The sequence below is a fragment of the Felis catus genome, chromosome E2 (assembly GCF_018350175.1).
Source record: "Felis catus isolate Fca126 chromosome E2, F.catus_Fca126_mat1.0, whole genome shotgun sequence".
Classification (NCBI taxonomy): domain Eukaryota; kingdom Metazoa; phylum Chordata; class Mammalia; order Carnivora; family Felidae; genus Felis; species Felis catus.
In genome coordinates, this window is record NC_058382.1 from 12,460,916 (window position 1) to 12,484,448 (window position 23,533).

At 54.9% G+C, this 23,533-nt stretch overlaps 1 protein-coding gene and 1 long non-coding RNA gene across 4 annotated transcripts; one reads left to right on the plus strand and one right to left on the minus strand.

Annotated features, from left to right (window-relative positions):
* Nucleotides 1–226: 226 nt before the first annotated feature.
* KCNN4 (potassium calcium-activated channel subfamily N member 4) lies at nt 227–15,923 on the plus strand. Of its 2 annotated transcripts, XM_006941172.5 has the most exons (9): nt 305–3,879; nt 6,933–7,028; nt 8,263–8,690; nt 10,510–10,645; nt 12,827–12,937; nt 13,113–13,231; nt 13,570–13,639; nt 14,754–14,921; nt 15,333–15,923. In XM_006941172.5, exons 1-8 carry the CDS (start codon nt 3,721–3,723, stop codon nt 14,916–14,918), a joined length of 1,284 nt encoding a protein of 427 aa, XP_006941234.1. In that variant the 5' UTR covers nt 305–3,720; the 3' UTR covers nt 14,919–14,921; nt 15,333–15,923. The 2 variants fall into 2 exon arrangements, with proteins under 2 accessions (XP_044901486.1, XP_006941234.1); XM_045045551.1 differs by having other exon boundaries at nt 227–3,879; nt 14,754–15,923.
* On the minus strand, nt 13,856–23,505 carry LOC102899751. 2 transcript variants are annotated; one of them, XR_006590158.1, is made up of 3 exons: nt 23,368–23,505; nt 21,791–21,936; nt 13,856–17,732 (listed from the first exon to the last, which is right to left on the minus strand). It is a non-coding gene; the product is annotated as an uncharacterized LOC102899751 (long non-coding RNA). The 2 variants fall into 2 exon arrangements; XR_002738684.2 differs by lacking the exon at nt 13,856–17,732 and having other exon boundaries at nt 21,671–21,936.
* Between the last annotated feature and the right edge of the window lie 28 nt (nt 23,506–23,533).

Genomic DNA, 23,533 nt, shown 5'->3' on the forward strand with positions numbered 1-23,533 from the left:
CCAGTCCCCAGCCCCTCCTCCCTCAGACCCAGGAGTCCAGACCCCCAGTCCCCGCCTCCTTCAGACCCAGGAGTCCAGGCCTCTAGTCTCCGCCTCCCTCAGACCCAGGAGTCCAGGCCCCCAGCCCCTCCTCCCTCAGACCCAGGAGTCCAGGCCCCCAGACCTCTCCTCCCCTCAAAGTCCCAATCAGCAGCCCCACCCCCTCCTCTGAGGTGGGCAACCTAGGCAGGGAGGTCCTCTGGTATTCCTCTTCCCTCTCTTTTACAGAGACCCCTCTCCCTCTCCACTCCCCCCTTCAGGGTTGGGACCAAGGGCTGAGTCACAGGAAGCTCTGGGGCCCTGAGTCACCCCCACCCCCCGGCTCAGCCCCTCCCTGGGCTGGAGGGAGCTGGCTCTGGAGCCGTGTGTCCTACCGACTGACCCCCACATCCCAGAACTTCCGTTCGGAGGCAAGTGCCTTTCCCACTGTGACCTCACTGTTGCCCACCCTGGCCTCTCCCGAGGCCAGCCTTTGCTCCGTTTTTCTGTCTGAGTTGGTCTCTTTGGAGACAAAACTTCTGTCTGCTCTAACTTCCACGTCTTGATCCCAGCTTCTGCTTTCCCCTCACCGCCACATCTCCTCTCTCCATCTCTTTGGTTTTTTTTCAAATTCTGCCCTCTCCATCTGTCTCTCTCTCTTGGATTGTTCCCCCTACCCCATTAGTTTTCACTAAGGTCTGCACTGAGGCACGGCTGTGCAGGGGCCGGGGCTGGAGGTCTCGTTTCCATGGCCTCTGACCCGGGCAGCCGCGGCCTCTGCCTCTGGCCTCGTGGCCCTGAGCGGGCCTGGGTGGACCTAGAAAGGGCAAGGCTGTCCCCCAGCTGTGCTGGTGGATAGAGGAGACCAACCGAGGCAGAGACAAGCATGGAGAGGCCCAGAGAGAGAGGCAGGGCCAGAGACAGAGAGACAGAGAGAAAGCCAAAGGGAGGTCTGGAGGCAGGGAGACAGTGAGACAGAGAAACTGAGTCACAGACAGAGACAGAGAGACCTAGGGTCGGCAAGAGACAGGGACATGGAGAGAGAGCACAGACAGAGATGGAGACAGAGAGACAGTGACAGGAGACAGAATGAAAGAAACACCCGAGGGGCACGAAGAGGCCGAGAGACAGAGCCAGAGAGAGAGAAATGGAAACAGACAAATGAACAGAGAGTCAGAGACACTTAGACTTGAGACAGAGCCACAAGACATAGAGGTGAAGGCATAGAGGAGAGAACAACAGAGACAGGGAAAGGCAGAGACCAAGGCAAGGCAGGACCTGGAGGCTCCCAGAGCAGGAGAGGCTGAGGGAGGGGCCCGAGGTGAGGCCTAGGAACCAGAGAGGGAGGACAAGAGGCGCAGAGAGACCCGGGCCGGGCCACAAGGGTGGCAGCTAGCGGGGGAGTGGGGGGGCGCCCAGGCTGCAGCCTCAGGAGTGCCCAGGGGCAGTGTTTTTTCCCCGCGGGCATGCGCGTGGTGTGTGGGTGTGCCCGGGGGGTGTCCCCATCACTCTCCCGCTGCGTTGCACCCCGAGGGGGGAATCACAAGTGTGCCCTGGAGCAGGCATGGCACGAGCTGTGCTGTTGCCACCCGGTGTGTCCGTGTGTGCCGTTTGGCGTTGCTGGGTGTGTCGCTGGACGTGTTTGTGCATGAGTGTCTCGATTCCCTGTGGCTGGTGGGGCCGTGTCTCTTCGTGACATATGACATGGGAGGGAGAGGGGTTCCGTCTGCGCGATCCCTGCAGGTGCGGGCTGTGTCCCGGAGGTCAGCGTGTGCAAGGTGTGTGTCTCATGGTAGCGTGCCAGTGTCTCCTCGCGTGTGGCCGGAGGACGGTCCCGTCTGTGTCCAGATGCACACGTCCAGGTCCGTGTGTTATCTCCGTGCGCTGCGTGTGGTGGCGTTCTGCATTGTGGGTCACGCTAGGAGTCACCGTGCGTCACTCTGCACGCGTGGGCCGTTCTGTAACGTCGCTGTGGGTTGCGTCTCGTCATGGGGCTTGCGTGTGTCGTGGTGAGCTGTCATTCAGAGATGCGACCCTGTGTGTCATGTCTAGGCGTGTCCATCGCGGGGGCCTCTCCTTTCCCCACCATGAACACAGCCTGGGTGCTCGCACGCAGAGCGTACTGTTTGTGTGGCTGTGTATTCTGCTGCACTGGAGGGCGTCGCCCCGGTGTTGTGCGTGCTGTCGTTGCGGGCCCGGGTGTCGGCCGGGCCAGTGGATCACATCTGCTGTTTTTTTGCGACGCACGGTGTTTTGTGAAAGATGGTGCCGGGAAATACCGTGTCGGTGTGCTTTGTGTCATTCTGTGTCCGTGTAGGACTCTGTGTATGTTGTGTTTGTGTGTTGGTGTGGCCATGCGTGTTGGAGTGCATCATGCACCGGGCCGTGTGGGGTGTAGTTCGGATGTGGCTTGTCAGTCAGAGGAGATACTGCGTGCCCTACTCTGTGCGTGTTGCATTTAGGCGTCGTGGTCCGGGTAGACTGTGCCCCAGCTGCATGGGGCTCCCTCCCCCGTGGGGCACCGCTCTGGGTTCTGTCCTCCGTGATGCACCAAAATAGAGCAGGATGTCTTACTCTGGGCACGTGCTGTTTGGGGCTTTTTCTATGTGTCGCTGTGCAGTGTAGGTCTCTCCGTGGGTCCATTTATGTTGTTCTAACTACGCGTCTGGATGGCATTGTGCCCCGGGGTATACTGTGTGGCACAGTCAGTCTGTCTGTGCTGCAAGTCATTCTGAGCCTGTGCGCCCGGGTCGCCAGGTGCCATGATGTGGATCGGTGTGCATTTCTCGCTGTGCTGGCGCTGGGGGACGGCCACTGGTGTGTCCCTAAACGTGGTGTGTCTGCACACGTCGGGTGTCATTCCGCGGGTGTAGAATGTTTGGGACACTTACTAGCGCATTGTTTACATAGATGTTGAGTGCGACATCTGGCTGTCACTGAGTCAATACATATTGTGTGTCTGTGGGAAAACTGGTATGTGTTATGCTAATGTAGCTGTGGCCGTGCACCATGTGCGGGGGTCTGGGTGTGGCTATTTGTGTCGGAGAATGTTGTGTCCCTTTTGATTGTCATGTTTGTGCCTGTGTGTGGACAATATTTGGGTGGTCACGTGCGACCCGGGGCAGTGCCTGCCTCGCTGAGTGCCGGCGTGGGTCACACCGCATGTGTGGTGTCTGGGTGTGGCTGTGGGTTTCAGAGCTCATCGGGAGTTGTGAGTCACTCGGTGTAGGTTGTGTTGTGTGCCCATGTGTGTTAGGTTCCGTCTCCGGCCATGCCGTGTGTGAAGGTTCATCACCCCGCGTCTTGTGGTGTCTGGGTGTGGCTGAGTGAAGGTGTGTATTACAGGGCACAGACCGTTGTGTGTGACAAAACCTATTGTGTCCCAGAAGCATGTGTCTTTATCCACGTGGATGCACGCCTCTTCCTTGCTCTGCCCCGAGACACACCCCAGTCCCTCCTTAGACCGAGAAGGGAGGTTGGGGAGCCTCCCCTCTGCCCAAGGGCCACGCCAGCCCCTCCCCGCCCTGCCCAACCGTCACCACCCCCAGAGGGCACAGACTCCCTCCGTGCCTCAAAGCAAGAGCCCCAGAGCGAGGAGCAGAGCAGGCTGAGGACCTGCAAGCCACAGTGGCTGCCCTTTGTGTGCTGCGAGGTGGGGGACCCTGGGCAGGAAGCTGGCTGAGCCCCAAGACCGCAGGGGCCATGGGCGGGGAGCTGGTGCCAGGCCTGGGGGCCCTACAGCGGCGAAAGCGGCTGCTGGAGCAGGAGAAGTGGCTGGCTGGCTGGGCACTGGCACTGGCGGGAACTGGCATCGGACTCATGGTGCTGCACGCGGAGATGCTATGGTTTGGAGGGTGCCCGGTGAGTGGAACTCTTATCCTGGGTCCTGGGAGGCTGGGGGCTGAGGGAGGAGGGGCTGGGGGGAGAGACTCCTGGGCCTGAAGGAGGAGGGGCTAGGAGACCTGGACCCCTGGGTCTGAGAGAGGAGCCGCTGAGGGTCTGGAGCCTGAAGTCTGAGGGAGGAGGGGTGAGGGGGTCTGTGCTTCTGGGTCTGAGGAGGAGGCGGAAGTCCCAGACTCCTGGGTGTGAGGGAGGAGGGGGCTGGGGGGCCGGACTCCTAGGACCCAGGGGAGGTAAATGCTCAGGGCTCTCTCTGCAAAAGGAAGCGGGGTCACAGTGTCTCAGTATTTGAAGGTTTGCAATTGGACAGCTGGAGGTCCAGGACCCCTGGAGCCAGGGGGTGGCTGATCAGATCCTCCAGTCTCCCAAGAGCCCATTAGAGGAGAGACAGCCTCAGGGTCAGTGAAGGGAGGGTGGGGAGAAAAACGAACTTCTTCCAGTAGGCGGCGGCTCCTTGGTCCTTATCTAAAGTCTAACCTTTACCTAGTGCCTTGGCTGCAAAGGGCTGAGAGCCCAAGAAACTGGCTGGGGTGGGGGTGGGAAACGGAAAACCACCCCGGCCCCTCCGCATGTCCGTCATTCCCAACCTCCCCACAGTCTACCTGCTATTTAGTCTGAGACATAGTGGAGAGGTAGGTGTGCAGAAGCCTGGACTCGTAGGTCCCAGGGGAGGAGGCTGGGAGCCCAAGCTTCTGGGTCGGAAGAACGAGGCTTAGAGCGCCTTTGTGGGAAGGGGGCCCGACTGAGGATAGTGTGAGTAGGAAGGAAAAGGACAGGTGGGGCCAGGACAGGTCTGAGCAGGCTCTGGGCGCATTCCAGCCCGGGTCTGGGCAGTGATGGGGCAGATGGAGGACAGGGGTCAGGATCCGTGGATTGAGGACAGAACAGAATTGCTTAACCGGAAAGGAGGGGTTGGAGAACTGTCTGGGGTAAGGGATGTGGAACTGGGCTGGCTTGGGGGGGACTGACTTGAGGACCGGGTTGGGGGATTCCTGGAGGAGGGAGGCTCAGGCTTGGATTTGGGGGCAGGGGAGGAGGGCAGTTCCGAAGGGATCAGGAGCCACATGCAGGGTCAGAGCAGGCTGGCTTCCTCTGGCCGGGCAGCTGAGGCCAGGGCAGCGGGGACAGAGGGGGTGGGGCCACCGAAGCCCATGCCAACAGGAAGCATGGCCAGAGCCTACCCGCCGCTCCCACGCTTCAGCACCCCGCCCAGCAGGGGAGGTGAGGACGTGAGCTCCACAGATGGGAAAGGACAGGGGGGTCTTTCCTACCCCACTCCCTCCCTCCACCTTCTCGTCTCTCATTTCTTCCTTCCCTCTGCTGCCTGCCAGGCTGCTGCCTGTGGCAGTTGGACTCTGGAGAAGGTGCTGTGGCTTTCTGAGCCTCAGTCTCCCCATCTGTAAACTGGGGGTGAGGGTTCAGATACGTGGCCCTAAGGGTCCTCCTCAGCCCCCTTTCCACTTGTGCCTTGACAACATCCATCCCTGCTCCCCACCTCCATCTCAATCTTATGGGCTCATTTTGCAGGGCCCCGGACACCTGCTGGGGGGGGGGAGGGGCTGGAGGAGAACAGGTGCAGGGAACAAGATGGAGATATGAGCAGGGGGAGGGGCGGAGAGAGGCACAGAGAGGCTGCCACTGAGCGACAGAGACACAGAGAGACTGAGATACACAGAGAGACAAAGGCGGTAGGAGACAGAGACAGAGATGCAGTGAGAGACAGAAGTACAGTCACACAGAGAGACAGCGAGAGCTCCCCAAGTGAGCTACACACAGGGAGATGGAAAGCCTGGCAGAAACAGAGGCCCTCAAACACAAATAGAGATAGAAGCAGAAGCATCCCGAGAGACTGAGTCAGGGATTTGGGGGGAGAGAAACCGGCAAAGTAGAGAGGGCCACCAGAGAAGTGGGGTGCTGTGTGGGCAGGGGGTGTGTCTAGTGGAGTCTGAGACACACTGAAGAAAGAGACAAGGGAATTAGGGAGACTTAGCAGGATGAAGGGGTAGGGGAGGGCTAGGAACAACAGCACCATTGTTCTGGGAGGGGTGGGGGGGCAGGCCCCCTGGGGCGGGAAACTGGCCCTCTTCCCCTGCACAGGAGGTGGGGCCCTGGCCCCAGGGGAGCCAGCAGCCATCTGAGAGGGGAAGTAGGTGCTAAGCTCAGCGTGGGAGCCCGGGTGGTCCCCTCCCCACTAACAACACTCCTCAGGTGGGGACCCCTCCCCACTCCTGCAATGGTATTCAGCAATCCCAGTCCTGCCTAAATCCCTCCTTCAAGAATTCTAGATCTCTCCAAGGTATTGCCACACAAAGAGAAGGGGGGGAAAAATCTCTCCGTGGTTTCTGGAGGCCATGTGCTTCCGGCCAGATCTGCCCTGGGCTTAGAGCCAGGAGAGAGAGCAATGGGAAGGAGACACAGGGGACAGGACTCAGTGGCCTTCCTCAGAGCTGGGGCTGGGGTCTCAGGGACCCAGTGCCCTGGATGGAGGGGGGTGCCATTTACCCCTTGGGTATTGAGAAAGAATCTCTAGGCTCCTTGGGGGAACCGAGAAGACGGTAGAACCTTCTAGGGCAGGTTGCTTTCTAGGGCAGGACCAGCTGTGTGAGAAGGGAAGAGGGGGGGAACTTCCTAAAGGCCAGGTGTGTGTTTCTAGACCCCCCCCCCACCCCACACTTGAGGAATAGTGTTTTGATGGGGAAGGGGTTGGGGGAATTTAAAAGGGATTGCAAGGTCCCCCCTCAGGTGTGGGTCCTAGGAGAGTGGCTGAAGAGGAGGCTGTCGGGCTGGGAAGGAAAAGGACACTCTCCCTGGGGACCCTATGATGGTTTTGAGAGTTCCCCCAAACTGAGATATCAGGTAGAACCAGGTTTTGGTGGGGGGAGGGGGGGGCGGGGGGAGACAGGCAGGGGGATGGGCGGAGGAGGCCAGGAAATTGGGAACTGAGAAGGGATGGCATTGGGGAGGAAGGTAGAGGGGGCCTGGAATCTTACCCCATTTTCTATCCCTCCCAACAGTGGGCGCTCTACCTGTTCCTGGTTAAATGCATGATCAGCATTTCCACCTTCTTGCTTCTTTGTCTTATCGTGGTATTTCACGCCAAAGAGGTCCAGGTAGGGCGGGCCCCACCCCGGGGGCCCCTTCCTTGCTCCCCCCCAGCCCCCACCACACCCTGTCGGCTCACACTTTCCACACTCCTCCTCCTGGTCTGAGTAATGAGGTTTCTCCACCCTAAGATTTGTCCACAGCCTCACCCACCGAGATGAGAATAACCACAGACAGACAGACAGACAGAGCCTCCTGGAGCAACCCAGTCCCGTGCTCCATTTGCAGCCCTGGGGTGCTGAGAACTCTCACCCCCAGGCACCCCCACTCCAGGCCCAGCCCCCCCAGATCTCTGTCCTCCATCCTTGAGGCCCCACCATTCCAGGCTTTGTGCCTGAAGGTCCCTCCCTACTCCTGAGCTCCCCACCTCTCTGACAATTACCCTCTAGACCTGGCGGGGGGTGGGTGGGGTATCTTTCCACCCTTCGCCCCCCTCCCATCTCATATCTCATCCAGACACTCAACTCTCCACCCCTCTCCCCTCATCCCACCCCCCACATCCCAGGATCCTGTTGCCTCTATTCCTTCCCCCTTTACCCTATAAAATGGGGGTTACTGGCCATATGTAATAATTCCCCCTGTGATGCCCACTCAGTAAAAAGTACGTATTATCATTAACAGCAGTCATTCAAAAGGTGAAATGGCCTCGATTTATATAGCTCAGTGTGCTGGGCCTCAGTTTCTGCATCTGTAAAATGGGCCTCATAATGCTTTCAATCTCACTCTTTTCAATCTCAGCATTCCCTGAGTCAAAACATGAAAAGGAGAGAGAGTAGTGCCTGGCACGTCCAAAGTGCCCTGTAAAATGTCACCTATAGCCATTGCTAATGGTGTGCGGTTTACAGTTAGTTACTACCCGTGTCCCCAGAAGCAGGAGGTGGAGAGGGCTCCGTGGATGTGAACTGTAAGCTCCAGGGAGGCAGGGGTTTCTGTTTTCCTCACCTGTATCTTCCATACATAGAACAATGTGGGGCACACAGAAAGTTCTGGAAGTGGGCTGAAACTGGGGGTGGGGGTGGGAAAAGGTGCAGAGACGCCCTCCTCAGATCCTGTCCCACTCCTTCCCCACCCTCCCCAGTCCCACCTGCCCGACCTGTGCTGCCTCCCTCCCCGCCTCCCCCGCACCCAGGGCCCCGGTGGGCGCGTCCCCCTTATCTTCGGACGCAGGCAGACGCAGACAGGCAGGCGGCCTCTTGACCTTCGTGTGACCCCCTGCCTCCCCACTCTGTCCCCTCCCCGCAGTTGTTCATGACCGACAACGGGCTCCGGGACTGGCGCGTGGCGCTGACCGGGCGGCAGGCGGCGCAGATCGTGCTGGAGCTGGCCGTGTGCGCTCTGCACCCAGCGCCGGTGCGGGGGCCGCGGTGCGCTCAGGGTTTAGGGTCCCGGTCCGCGGCGACGCAGTCCTGGCCGGGCTTCCTGGATGAGGGGGAGGCGCTGCTGTCGCTGGCCATGCTGCTGCGCCTCTACCTGGTGCCCCGCGCCGTCCTCCTGCGCAGCGGCGTCTTGCTCAACGCGTCCTACCGCAGCATCGGCGCCCTCAACCAGGTCCGCTTCCGCCACTGGTTCGTGGCCAAGCTGTACATGAACACGCACCCCGGTCGCCTGCTGCTCTGCCTCACGCTTGGCCTCTGGCTCACCACCGCCTGGGTGCTGTCGGTGGCCGAGAGGTGAGGGTACTGGGGGTGGAGGGTCGGGGTACCTGGAGCATCCGAGGGAGCCGCTTACAGCCACAGCTTCCCTGGATGGCGGTACAGCTTGGGCCCCTTGGGGGCAAAGCGGAGGAGAAAGCTGTTCGTCCACACTCATCCACTGGGGTGAGAGGAACCAACTGACCACCTCCAGTCTCCCCAGACACACACAGGCCCTAGCAAGCCCTTCCCTTCCCACTCCCACACCTGCCCTGTCTCAGGTTTCCAGGCATCTATTCAGTCTCTGGCGCCCGGCCAAGGGTCGCGACTGCCCTGTTGGAGGTCAGTGACACCTTTTCCGAATTATCACAGAGATGCTCTGTGGGCACTCCCTGTGATCCTGGGACAGGGGGTGATTTGGGGCTGCTCTGGAAGGAAATTCCCTGCTGGGAATGGATACAGGATTCCAGGCTGCCTGCTGGACAGACTGGATGCTGGGCCTGTAGCCTTTCAGGGCCTCAGTTTCTCTCTTACAGATAAAGAAAGCGAAGGTAATCTTAGTCGGTGTTTCTTAAAGTGTGGTTCCCGGACCAGCAGCATCACCTGGGAACTTGCTGCAAATCCAAATTCTCAAGCCCTACCCAGACCTACCAAATTAAAACTCTGGTGGGTGGGGCCAAGCAATCTGTTTTAACAGGTGATTCTGATCCCTGCTCAAGTTTGGGAACCTCTGGTTCAGTACCTCTGGCAAAGGATTCTTGAAAAGAGGGAGGGAATGACAAGCACTGGCTTTAGATCCTTCCTCTCTGACCCTCTGTTCCTTCATCTGTAAAATGGGTGTCAAAGCCCACCATCTTTCAAGTCTCCCCAGCAATTCTAATCTTTCATGATTTTCAACTCCTTCATCTTGCAGAATCTGTTTTCCTCCCACCATGTTTCTCGTTTGAAAAATGGGAGGGTGGGAGGGGGTCAAATTTCTAAATCCCAAAACAGAAGTCCTCAAACCTGAATGTCCTTCCGGATGAAGGGAGTGGGAATTAACAGTGTAAATTCAGTCCCTGCCTCCAGAGAGTAGTGGCTGTGATGGGTCTAGGGGCATCATGAATGAAGCTGTCCCTGCTGACCCCGATGCAAGTGGTCTGTGGGCTTGAGTTAGACAAATCAGGATCTTCAATCCCTTCCATGGCTGGAACTAAATGTCTCCTTCCGTGAAGTGAGGGGAAGGGAGGACAGGGTCCTGCCTTTTTAGTCTTGATGGGGCACCCATAGGCCATACAACATCTTTGTAGACATTAGAAAAAGGGGCCCCTGGGGTGCCTGGCTGGCTCTATAGGTGGAGCATGAGACTCCTGATCTTGGGGTTGTGAGTTTGAGCCCCACATTGGTGTCGATTACCATAAATAGATAGATAGATAGATAGATAGATAGATATAGATATGTAATTTTTTTTTTTTTTTTTTTTTTTTTTTTTTTTTTTTTTTTTTTAAGAAAAAGACTCCCCTTCCTCCAGGTAGATGGGATCACTGTCAGGGTGGACAAGTGGACTTTGGGCTGGGTTTCTGCCCCCTCTCAACCCTCCAACAATACACTCTGAAAGCAACAGTCCTGGTAACCTAGCTAAAACCAAACAGGCTTTGGAATTGGTTGGATCCAGGTTCAAATTCCATAGCCCAGAGTGGCCGAGCCTCTCTTGCCCAGCTCACACAGCAGAGAGGAAGCCGGGCAGGCTCTCCAAAGCCCAGAACTTACTGACTTTTTCTCTGTTTCTGGGGACTGTAGGTGTGTTAGGAAGGAGAATATCAGACATCATGGAAACCCCTGGGGTGAGGTTTCAGAACTAACTCCTCTTTCCCCACAGGCAGGCTGTTAATGCCACCGGACACCTTTCGGACACACTGTGGCTGATCCCCATCACATTCCTGACCATTGGCTATGGGGATGTGGTGCCAGGCACCATGTGGGGCAAGATTGTCTGCCTCTGCACTGGAGTCATGGTGAGTACAGCCTCCTCAGGGACCCTACCCCTGTCCCAAATTGCTCATCCTCTGGGCCCCAGGAAATCATGGAGCCAACAAAGGCATTCAAGGACACTCCCAAGAAACTTGGGTGTCTGGACACCCACTGCCCCATTTCCTTACAAAACCCAGGAATCTATCCCATAAGTCCTTGCTCTCTTTGGAACCTAGGACCCTAGGCTTCACCGTCCTCAAGAAAACAGGCCCCTGACTTCCCAGCCCTATTTCCTTCCGGAATCCAGGAATCCAGCCCTGAGCCTCATGAAGGCTCAGACACCCTGCCCCTCACACCCCTACCCTCTCAACTAACTGTCTAGGACACAGACACCTGATTTCCCAGTGCTAGGCTCCTCCAGGATTCAGGAACCCAGTCTCTAGCCTCCATTAAGGCTATAGATTTATCAAAAGCATGCCTGTAGGGTCAGGCTGCCTGGATTCAAATCCTGTTTCTGCCACTTCAAAGCAGGGATCAAGCCTTATAATCTCCTGGTTTCTTCATCTATAAAATGAACATGCTGATATTAGCATAGTCCTCATGGGGTTCCTGAGATTAAATTAATTAAACCACATAAAGGGTGTCAGACAGCACCGAGCACGTAGGAAATGTTCAGTATATGGGTTAGGGGGTGGGGGTGAGAGGGCTGTTATTTGTTAACTAGTCCTAAGCATCCAGCTGTCCCCACCCTAGCTCCTCTGTTCTCAAGGATGAGGCAAAGGGTCCCCAGAGCTAGCCTCCTCCTGAATCCTGACATCTACCAGCTTTCTTTCATAGACCCAGGCATCTAGTTCCCCCCACCTGGTCCCTAGCCCCATCCAGGACCCAACACTCAAGGCCTTGGCCTTCACCTCCTCATGAGATATGGCTCCTCCCACACTCAGGGACTCGGGCTGCCAGCCCCCAGCCCTGATGTTGTCCCAGAAAGGACATGCTGCATCTCCAAGCCCTGGGCCCACTGGTGATGGATGGGGTGATAGTTAAGTGTGATCCCCTCCCCAGGGGTGAGTCTTTGGGACCAGCAAAGAGGGGTAGAGGTTCAACCAAGGAAACACTCCCAAAAGGTCAGGAACCCTCAGGGCTGCCTGGGACCTCCTCCCTCATTTGACACAAGGAGAAACCTTGGTCAAGGAGAGACCTAGAAAGATCAGGCAATTTGCACTAGAGCTCACAGCCCAACTCCTGGGTGAGAGGTTCCCCAGCATAATGGAATAATCATAGCCAACTTTACTGAGCACATACTCTGTGCCAGTCTCTGCTCTGAACACTTTCCAGGTGTTAACTTAAGGAATCCACAGGGTCATAATGTGAGGGTGTGCCTATTTCACAGGAAGAAAGTGAGACACTGAGAGATCAAGGAACACGCTCAGAGCTGGGCTTTGAACACAAGCAGTCGGGGAACCAATGTTTGCAACAAGTAAATTGTTCAGAGGTTTTGTGAGCTGAGATACAGCTTGGGGAAGAGGAAGGCTCCAGAAGAAAATTTATTGTAAGGAAGCACAGCAGGTGCCACTGAGCAGCTGATGGGTCAGAGGCCTTGGGAGAAGGGAGAAGCTTACGGACCAAAGCGTTCAGGCAGCTGAGGCACAATGAGGCCAGGCTGAGTTGTCTGGAGGCAAAGCCTAGAAGTTGGAAGCCTCTGAAAGCCAGGCTAAGAAGTTTGGGGCAGGGGGAGCCTAGATTAGGGTAAGGGGGCAGGGTCATAATTGTTAGATCTCCCTGAGGTCAAGGTCAGGAGAGGGGAGGCTGGAGATGGTCCAGGAGGGAAGGGACGTAGCCAGGAGTGGGCAGGAGCCACAGGGGTGGGAGGAGGTTGAGGGATAACCTCAGTGATCTGATTGCCAACTGGGTGAGAGCAATGGGGAGGCAGGGGTGGGGACTGCCCCTCGCCCAGAATCTCTCCTTCTCCAATCACGCCCTTAACGAAAGAGGATGTTCTGGTGGTATGAATGCTACACATGAGTGGGACTCAGACATGTGACTTGTGATCCTAGCTCTACCCCTCTACCCACAGCTGTGGGACTGTGGTTCTCCCTGGGCCTGCTCGTCTGTCAACTAGGGGTGGTCTTGCCTGCCTTCTGTGGCTGTTGTGAGGGTTCAAGGAGAGAGTTTGGTGGCACAGGAGCCTCAGAGGCCTCCTGTCATCGCGTCTGCTGTGCCCACAGGGGGTCTGCTGCACGGCCCTGCTGGTGGCCGTGGTGGCCCGGAAGCTGGAGTTTAATAAAGCAGAGAAGCACGTGCACAACTTCATGATGGACATCCAATATGCCAAAGAGGTGAGGATGGGCACATGGCACCCACAGCACACGCCTCCCTCAGACCCAGGAGTCCCCACCCATCCCCTCCTGCCCCAGCCTCCAACCCTCCCTTCCCTCAGACCAGGGAGTCCAGGCCCCAGCCCCTGTCCCAGAGCCCTAGGGGTGTCTCCGCTGACACCGTGCCCACCCTCAGATGAAGGAATCAGCTGCCCGAGTGCTGCAAGAGGCCTGGATGTTCTATAAACACACACGGAGGAAGGAGCGTGGAGCTGCCCGAAGGCACCAGCGCAGGCTGCTGGCTGCCATCAACAGGTGAGGGCCTCTCTGTGCACATCTCCTCCATTCTGCATAGTGTGTGTGAGCGAGCGTGAGTGCGTGCCCGGGTCAGGACACCCATGTGCGGTCTCACCGAACAGATGCCCACCTAGACCTCACAGTGACTCTGATGATTCATCTTGCACGTCTCAGTGTCTGTGGGTCCGTGCCACTCCACATGTGGGTCAGGATACCTGGGTCTCTACCTGGAAGATGGGCTCACGGGTGCAGCTCTCTGGAAACCCTTCCCCACTGCTCCGTGTCTCTGTGAGTCTCTTCTCCCCTTATCCATCCCTGAGCAAGGGTCACTTCTAACCTCGCACCTCTTCCCACAGGTTCCGCCAGGTGCGGCTGAAACACAGAAAGCTCCGGGAGCAAGTGAACTCCATGGTGGACATCTCCAAGGTACCGGGGCCCGGTGGGAGGGGTCTGGAAGAAAAGGGAGTTCGGGGCCGCGGCACTGGTAGGGAAATCTGGTCCCGGCATACAGAACACTGGCAGGGGTCTGGCACACACACGCACTTGACCAAGGTTTGTGGTTGAATGAATGATTCAGTAGTTTCTTAAACTCATGTAGGGGACAGATCCCTTTTAAACTTAAATCGTGTAAGAACTCCAGCATTTAGTTTTAAATCATTTTTATTGTCGTGTTACATGTGGGCAGATAACATTCCTTCTAACTCTCTTAGACAACATAAAACCAAAGCAAACATACGAGCCAAATTCAAACATAAATGGCAAAACCAATAAAATGCAAATTAACACGGACACAGACCGATGCCATCGTTCCAAGAAGCCAGTCTCTGCTGTGATTGTAAAGAGGGGCCCAGGGCCACGGGTGCTTCTGCCCTGGGCACGCTGGCCTGGCCAAGGCAGACTCCACTTGCCATTCTTCTGCTGGGGCCACTTGATTCGGCCAGTGATTGGGGTGGTGATGTCACATCCCTTGGCTTGGCTCACAGCGCCTTTTGCTTATCCGGTGGCCTTTGCTTTTTCTCATTAGCCCGAGACAATTCAAACAGTGACCCTTGGTGCCAATGCCATGGTAAACACAGTCACAGATGCAGGCCCCTAAACTGCATGGCAGGTCTCAGGGAGGAGGTGGTGGCCTAGATCTGCCAGAATTGGCAGGTCATAATTTCTGAAGATTATCCAGCCAAAAAACATAGAATTCAAGAATTCTCATAGAAAGCTCACACACCCTCAAGGATGAAGCTGTGAATCCTCATCTGAGAAGATAATGAAAGGGCTACGTGCATTCTGAAGCCATTCATCAATTCCACAAATGTTTAGTGAGCACCTACCTTCTACATACTAAGCCTTATTCTAGGTGCTGCCTTGGGCATGTCATTTTAACTGCTCTAGGCCTGTTTACATAGCTGTAAAAATGGGAACAGAATTCGCACTCCTCGCGCTTTTAAGGAGTGTTTTAAACCATGTAGGGAAAGCACTGAGCCAAACAGCTGGGATAAGGGGAAGTCTACCTCACCCACTGATACCTCTGACACGCTCTGCCCAGATGCACATGATCCTGTGTGACCTGCAGCTGGGTCTGAGCAGCTCCCATCAGGCCCTGGAGAAGCGGATGGATGCACTGGCCCGGAAGCTGGACACCCTGACCGAGCTGCTTAGCAATGCCCTGGGGCCACAGCAGCTTCCAGAACCAAGCCAGGAGGCCACGTAGCTGGTGAGAGGGCTGGACTCAGGCAGAACATCCTGGAGAAATGGTGCCTGTGGATAGCGCCCCATGGGGCTAAGGGGCAGGGGATGGTCTTGGGGACAAGGCTACCCTTTCTCTTCTGCTGTTTGGAAGACAGGACTCAAGTTTGGGGCTGGACTAGCAGGAAAGGAAGGAGATAGTCCTTCTCTTTGCTGACCCTCAATATCTTCTCCCTCTTTCTTTGCTTGGTCTCCCTGCCTGTCTCTGGGCATGCTCTCAGTCTCTGTGCAAATGCCCAGTCTCTTGGTGGCAGGTACACCCACCCTCTTCCTTCCTCCTCTGTCCATTGGTGTCTGTCTCCACCTCAGTGTCCCTGCTGTTGCTCTCCCTCTGGCTTCTGGCCTGCCTGTCTAGCCATGTCTCTATTTGTCTCCCCAGGACCCATGGAGGAAGAACCAAGCTACTTTCCCCAGGATTGAGGTCGAGGACATTGTCCCTGCTACTCCTGACCCAGCCCTACGAATAAAGCACCTCGAGTGCAAGGACCGAAGGGGGCTCCACCTTTGGATGGGCTCACTCACGGATGGCTGCTGGAGGAGACACTGGCTCAAGGAGAAGGGCCGTGGCCACACACACACACGCCCACTCCCTGCCCCCAACGGGAAAATGGTCACTACTACCCTACATACCCTCGACAAAACATCCTCACTATGCTGCTACGGATGACCTCCAGCTTTCAGTTAGAAGGGGAGGTGCCTGGGGGGGTGAGACTTCTGGGTCCCAGAGGAGGAGGGGACCAGGGGTGGGGGGGGGCCCAGAGTCCAGGATCCTGGGATGCCTCAGTTACCGCTGGATAAGGGAGCTGAAGGAACCAGGCCTGAGGCTGAGAAGAAGCAGCGCCCTCTGGCGGGGGAGCAAGGAGAACACAGTTTTCCAGAGCTGCAGAGTATCTGGTGGGGAGAAGGCGGGTGGGGGGCACAACTCACCAGTCTCTGCTCTTAACTTTGTAATAAATGTTAAACAAAGCCAGACGAAGTTGCTGTTTCTTTCTGAACATATGTACACTCCCAACAGGCAGATCATCCAGTGGAAGGCCCCTGTCTGGCCTGAACCTTAGTTTCCCTGTCTATAAAACAGACCCCTCCTCTAAGTGCCCTCCCAGGTCTGTGGGTCCTCAATAACCCCCACCCCCACAGATCTGAGGCTAAGAGCAAAGGCTTCAATTCCAGGATTTGGTTCAGGGTCCAAAGCCTAGCTCTGCCATCCACTACCTGTGTGACTTTGGGCAAGTGGCTTCACCTCTCTGAACATTTTACCTCACTTCTAGAATGGGTCCACCTTCCCACGGAACTGCTGTGAAGATGAAAACAGGGATGGCACAGACGGGCAGGCATTTAGTAAGAACCAGATACACGAGAGACAGTTCATCATTTTTATTTTCGCTATTGATTTTCAGATGTGGTGCATGGCTGCTCTTTTTCTTTCTCCTGCCGCCCTCCCTCCCCTACTCATCTCGCCAGGACCTAGATGACGACTCACCGGTCAGGAGACTAACAAGAACCCCAAACTATCCCAACATACTCATTTCATTATCTGCTTAAGACTCAGACAGGAAAGGGGGAGGGGCTAGCAGTTCTGGAGGCCCTACTGTGTGCTTCCCTCCTGTAAATCACCTCGACCAAACCCTTCCCACCCCGTTGTAGAGATACAGAGACTGAGGTTGCAGGAAGGGCCACGTCTAGAGGCTGGAGGTCTGGCCGCAGGGCCCAGATTCACACCCAGTTTGCCCTGCCCTGTGGCTGAGCCCTCCCTCTGCCCTGCCTGAGGTGAGTCAGAGGCCGAGTGGCCTTGGACCTCTTGGAGGTTTCACTTCCCATCACTTCCCTCAACGGCTCCATTCCACTTTGAGAGGCTGATTCACCCTCGCTTCCTTCGCTCTGCGGGGAAGCCCGGCTCGGAGTCATCCTTCTCTGCTGAGCTATCTTCGGATTTCCCTGCAAAGCCACAGTCAGCCTCATCCCTCGGCTCCGGGAGCTAAACTGGGGCTTGCACCACCCACTGCCACGAATTGCCCTTCCTCTGGACGCCAGCCCACTTGGCAGTATAGGAGACAGGAACTGGATGAAGACATCTCCAACACCCTCCCCCTGCAGGAAGCCCTCCTTGCAGTGTTACAGCCAGATCCCCTGCCAAACGACCGCACAAAATCTCTAAAAAGGAGGCAAAGTGGGTATTGTGTGGTCCCGTTTTACATAAAAAGTAACTGAGGCAGAGAGAGATTTAAGAAACCTGCCCAAAGCCACAGTAGAGAAGGGGGAGCTGGGCTCTGACCCAGGGAGCCTGGCTCCAGAGCCCCAGCACTTAGCCAACGGGCCCATTGAGAAGCTCAGGGATGATTAATACCGTATTTTCACTTCTGTTCTCTACTGTGTCTTCAATGTCAAGGGCTGGCACATGCAGGGCCTCAGTGAGTATCACTGAATGAAAACCCTGAACGCCTGGGGGGCCCAAATTCCTCATCTCCAGCTAAGGTGGTTTTCACTGTGACAAGGCAGGAACTGGTTAGAAGTGGCTTTTCACTAAGAAACTAAGAGGACACGTGAGCGATCCCGTTCTCAAGTATCTTGGATTTGCCCCGCTACTTTCACCCATTTCCCAAGGTGGGGCATGGGTCCTGAGACCCCCCTTCCGGCAGCTTCTGCACTCCCCCTCACAAAATCAGCACTTCTATCAGGGGCGAGTAGGGCCGCAGGCACGAATCAGATGTCTGTCCCCAGGGAGCTCAGTCTCACATGCTCTGGACTTCTCTCCGGTTTTACCTCCACTCCCATGAGAGGGCTGGTTGGGGAAAAGAGGGCCCAGAGAGGGGTGGCAGTTAGAAAGCCAGTCAGGAGCTGAGGCTGAGGCAGATTCTGGCCTCTCTCCTTCCATGCACCTGCATCCCGGGACCCTGAGGACTCTCCCAACATTCACACGTCCCTGGACCTAGCCCTGGCTCAAACTTCTGTGGCTCCCACCTGCCCTTCTGTCAAAGTCTAGCTTTTTGGCTCGGCTCATTTCTTCTTTTATGGAGATCCATTTTACGTAAATCACACATATTTTATTTTATTTTTTTAAAACACACACATTTTAAATGCAGTCTCATTGAATTTTTACCAATTTATTCACTGGAGCAGCCACCACTCAGATCAAGCTAGAAGTTTCCAGCCCTCTAAAGGTTCTCATATTCCTCCCAGCCAATACCCAACTCCATCCCCAGTAACCACTGTCTTGACCTCTTTTGCCCAACTTTGAAAGCAGCCCTGCTCTACATGCTAGTGTGGACCGATTTCTTAGAGTCTGCACGGTGGCTATGAGATCCATCCATGCCGCTCACTCTTTTTCATTGCAGAATAGTGTTCCACTGTGTTAATACACCCACAGGCCTCACCTTGGGGCTCTTCAGGCTCCACAACCCCCTTCAGCCTCCTCCCACCCCACCCTGGCTGCTAATGACCCCACACCCAATTCCAGTCTGTGGGTCCCCCCCCACCCCCACCAAGCAATTCTCAGACACCAGCTGGATGTCCTATACTTCAACTCAATTCTGACACTGTCTTCCTGGAGACAGCATCAGATTCCAGAGATTAAGAGCTCAGTCCTACAAGACCGCACCCCCCACCCCCGCACAACCTTCAGAAGCCAGTGGCAAGTCCAGGTTATCATCTGTGCTTCTGGACCAATCAGCTACAGAGCACAGGTTCCAACAAACACCCCCTTGAGTACGAGTCATCTGCTACAGCAGCTCACAGAACTCCAAGAAAAACATTTTACTTACTGGATTCCTGGTTATTGTAAATCAGTAATTATTATAAACCAGAATAAAACTCAGGAACAGGAAGATGGATGAGACACACAGGCAAGGTATGGGGAAGGGTGGGAGCTACCATGCCTTCTCCAGGAGCCCCACTCTCCCCAAATCTTCACATGCCCTAAAACCTGGAAGTTCTTTCAACCCTGTCCTTTTGGGTTTTGGTTTTTGGGGGGGTTTTTTTAGTCCTTTTGGGTTTTGATGGAGGCTTCATTACAAAGTCAGTACTGATTAAATCATTGGCCACTGGCGATTGATTCAAGCTCCAACCACCCCTTCTCCCTTTCCAGAAGGCCAAGGGTCAGACCGGCTATTTCAACCTCTACAAGGTTGGGGCCCTGGCAACAAGCCCCCAGCTTTAGGTTACCTAGGTGTTTTCCAAAAGCCACCTCGTTAACGTAACAAAAGACACCTCTGCTCTCACCGCACAAAATTCCAAGGGTTTTAGGTGCTATGAGCCAGAAAAGGGGCAAAGACCACATAGATTATTATAAATCGCAGTGTCACAGCTGCTCCTGCCAGGGGGCTCCCCATCCTTCCCCAGGATCCCTTGCTGTAACTGCCCACCACCGTCCTCTCCCTCTGGCCCCAGCCACTTAGAACAAACATCACGACCATCTGTCCAGTTCTTCATTATGGTTCGTAAAGGAAGCCCTACCATTTACATCAATGCCAGACTGCAGTCCAAAGACCTTGCTTGAGCTTTTATGCTGTGCACAGTAACTGCCAACACAGAAGGAACAAGAGCGGTTTTCACAATCCAGAGGGAATGTCAGATGGTATGACTTTCTTTTACCAGGAAGAGCTGGCCCCTCTTTGATTCAAGGCCAATCCGTCTCTCCCCTGTACACTGTCAGCACCACCCCCATTACCTGCTTGAGGACAGGTTCCTAAGTCTCCATGTCCATTTTCCCTCTAGCACTCCTGATGGCAAACAAACCTGCCATAGTTTCTCCCACCTTAAAAACGCTCGAGGGGCACCTGGGTGACTCAGGCAGTTAAGCGTTTTACTTCCGCTCAGGTCAGATCTCGTGGTTCATGAGTTTGAGCCCCACAGAGTCAGGCTCTGTGCTGACAGCTCGGAGCCTCCTCCAGTTTCTGTGTCTCCCTCTCTCTCTGCCCACTCCCCCCACTCACTCTCTCTCTCTCTCTCTCTCTCTCAAATAATAAAACATTTTAAAAAATTGAAAATAAATAAAATAAAATTTCACAATGAAAAGTCAGGAAAAAATTTTCAGTCTACAACCCTGGCTTCTGTCCTAACTGCCGCCCCTTACTCGATGTCCAGCGAGCATCTCAGAGTCAGCAGGTTCAAAGCTTGTCGATTTCCCACGAAGAGAACTCCTCCACATCTTCGTGAAAAAGCATCACCCTTCATCCAGTTGGTCAAGCCCAAAACCTTTAGGGTAACTTTTTTTTTATAAATTTTTTTTTTTTAACGTTTATTTATTTTTGAGACAGAGAGAGACAGAGCATGAACGGGGGAGGGTCAGAGAGAGGGAGACACAGAATCTGAAACAGGCTCCAGGATCTGAGCTGTAAGCACAGAGCCCGACGCGGGGCTTGAACTCACGGACCGCGAGATCATGACCTGAGCCGAAGTCGGCCGCTTAACCAACTGAGCCAACCAGGAGCCCCTAGGATAACTTTTAAGTCATCCCTGATTCATGGCTCCTCTCACACAACCCTCTTTCTGAGTCACCATCATCTCCCATCCAGGCAGGGACATGGGCTTCCTCATCACCTGTGTCCACGCCTGCCCAGCTGCAGGCCATTCTCCTCACAGCAACTGGCGCTGCTTTAATACTTTAACTTTTCTGTGCACAGACAACAGTCACATTGCTCAAAAAAGCAGAAGTCTTCAACACTCGTCCTCACAGCTCTGTTCCGTATCTGTCTAGAACCTTCACCCCCACAAGCAACTACAGTCATAAATTCAGGGTGTTCACCATAGAGATGTTTATAAAACACACATCTCAACATGCCGGGCCTTGCTCACAGCTCTCCAACGGCTTCCTGTTACACCCGGCAAGTAACTTCCAAAGCCCTTCCCGTGGCCTACAAGACCCTATGTAACCTGGCCCCTCTCGATAGCTTCATTCCTAAATAATGCTTTCTCTCTTCCCCTCGCTCTGCTCCAGCCACTCTGGTCACCTTGACAATCTTCGAACACCAGCTCCACTCCGCTTCTTCCTCAGGTCTTTCCACGGCTTTTCAGCATCTTCATACACTTCAGTTCCTTAACTTTGTTCAGGCCTCTGCTCAAATGTCATCTCCTCAGAGAGCCTTCCCTGACCCCCTCTGACCTCCGTCACTCAAAATTTCCTTATCCTGACTTATCCTTCCACTCATCTTTTATTTTATTTTTTTTAATTTTTTTTTCAACGTTTATTTATTTTTGGGACAGAGAGAGACAGAGCATGAACGGGCGAGGGGCAGAGAGAGAGGGAGACACAGAATCGGAAACAGGCTCCAGGCTCCGAGCCATCAGCCCAGAGCCCGACGCGGGGCTCGAACTCACGGACCGCGAGATCGTGACCTGGCTGAAGTCGGACGCTTAACCGACTGCGCCACCCAGGCGCCCCTCCACTCATCTTTTACCTGACATCATCTGCTTCACTGGAATATCTGCTCCTAGAGGGCAAGTGCTCTGGCCTATTTCCCTGTAGGATCTCCAGCCTACAGCCATGCCTGGCAGCTGACTAGAGTTCCAGAATTCAGTCAACATATGAATATAAATACAATGAACACCGAAGTCAACGGAGAAATGAATACATCAAGTGGCCATGGCTCTCAACATTCCCAAGCGTGGACCCTTTGACCCTGCAATTCCACTTCAAACAAGATATCACTGATAATCCTATCACACACATGTAATCAGATGTACAAGGTTAGTAACCGCAGCAAATGCTTGTAAGAACCAAAGTTCAGTAACAGCCTAAATGTTTATCAATACGGAAATGGTTAGGGCATGGCACATCCACACAATCATGCCACTAAGGAGAAAAGGCAGGTTTCTGGGTGCTTGTCTGCACCACTGACTCACCACCAGGCAGGCTGCCCGCCGCCAGAGGAAAAAAATGTGGGCTTGCTCTAGGGTGAGACAGGCTTGCGTTTCAATCCAGGCCCTGCTGCTTCCTGGCTAGGGGACTTCAGTAAGGACGTTCTCTTTCAGACTGTTATTTTCTGCATCTGTTAAACGGAGAAGGGGAAAAGTTATGGTGACATATATAAAACAGCCTGGTACACAGTGGGCCCAGTGTCAGTGCCAGGCCCCTTCTTTCCCCTTTTAAAGTCATTTCCACCTGATGGTTGCTCAGAGTGGTAAAACTGGCATGGAGGGTGACCTGGGATTGAAAATTTTAGTTGAGAAAAATGGGTACGACCGGAGATGAAGCCGCTAAACAGGAACACGGACAGACACAAAGAGGCATGGTCCATCCTGCGTGTCTCTGCTTAACACTCACAGCCTTTGGAGAATCCATCAACAGGACTCTCAACTTAGTCTGTGGACCGGTGTTTTCACTGCGCCTGTGGCAGTCTGTTGAAACAGTTCCACCTGGCACGGGTACTGAGGAAATGGCAGCAGGGATGAGGCTTGGGGGGGGGTGAGCGCAGCACAAAATAATGACAACACATAGTGCTACTACGCACCAAGCACTATTCTGGGTACGGTCATCCATTTAACTCTGCCAGGAACATTATAAGGTGCCGCCAATCTCCACTTTAGAAACGGGGGGTAGAGAGGGTTGAGGAACGTGGCCAAGGTCAGCTGCCATTTATGGGAACCCAGGCTCAAGCTCTTATCTTCAGTGCTTTGCTTAAACAGTCATTCCAGAAGGAAACTGGGAGCCAGTGCTTCAGGAATAGAATATGAGAACCAGAGTAGACTTTGTGTATCCTAGTGGCTGCCTGAATTTTGTCAGAAAGTACATGTATCCCCTGTTCAGTTATAAATTACAAAAATTTTTTTTCAGTAATATTGCAAATGAAAAATGGTAAATTCCCCCATTGACCGATATACATATGAATGTACGTTTGTACACACGCCCCTTCTCCCTCCTCCCCGGAGTTATTTCCCTCCCAGTGGTAACCGCGGGCTCTAGCTAAACCGCTGCGCGCATGCGCTCTCCTCGGGCCGGGCATTTCTCCCCCCCCCCCCGCCCCCCACCCTGGTGCGCACAAGGCTGCGCCACTGGCTTCTTGAATTTTCGACCCCTATCCCTGGGTTCCTCCCCCACCGCGGCGGGCGAGAGACTGAACAATCCTATCCCACCAGTCTCCGTCTCCCAGGCCTTCAGGATCTGACCAGCCCGTCTCTGCGGCCTCACCTCCCACCCAGAGGGAATTCTGAGTCCAAAACAGTCTGGACCTTTCCCTCCACCTGGAGTACCCTTTCCCGCCCTTCAAGGTCAAACCGGACCTGGGCCCTTTCCTTCAGTGATTTGCTCTAGTTGTCTCCCTCCACAGAGCGTTATGTCTTACAGCGCACACACTAGGTCTAATTCATTCCCGTGTTCTCAGCACTTACTCGGCCCAGGACCCTGAAATTCCTCCCTGCCGCGCCGCCCCACCCCACCCCACCGAATCCCGCCAACGCCACTGAAGAGGCGGGACTCGAACCTGCCATCTCCGGAGCCGCCCTCTCTCCCTCCTCGCTACACTCCCACATGGGCCTCAAAGCAGCGCGCGCACACTAAGGCGGAACCGTAGCGTCCGCCCTCCTCCCCTCCGTCATCCGCATGCGTGCTAAAGCCAACCACCTCCATCAACGCATGCTCAGCCCGGC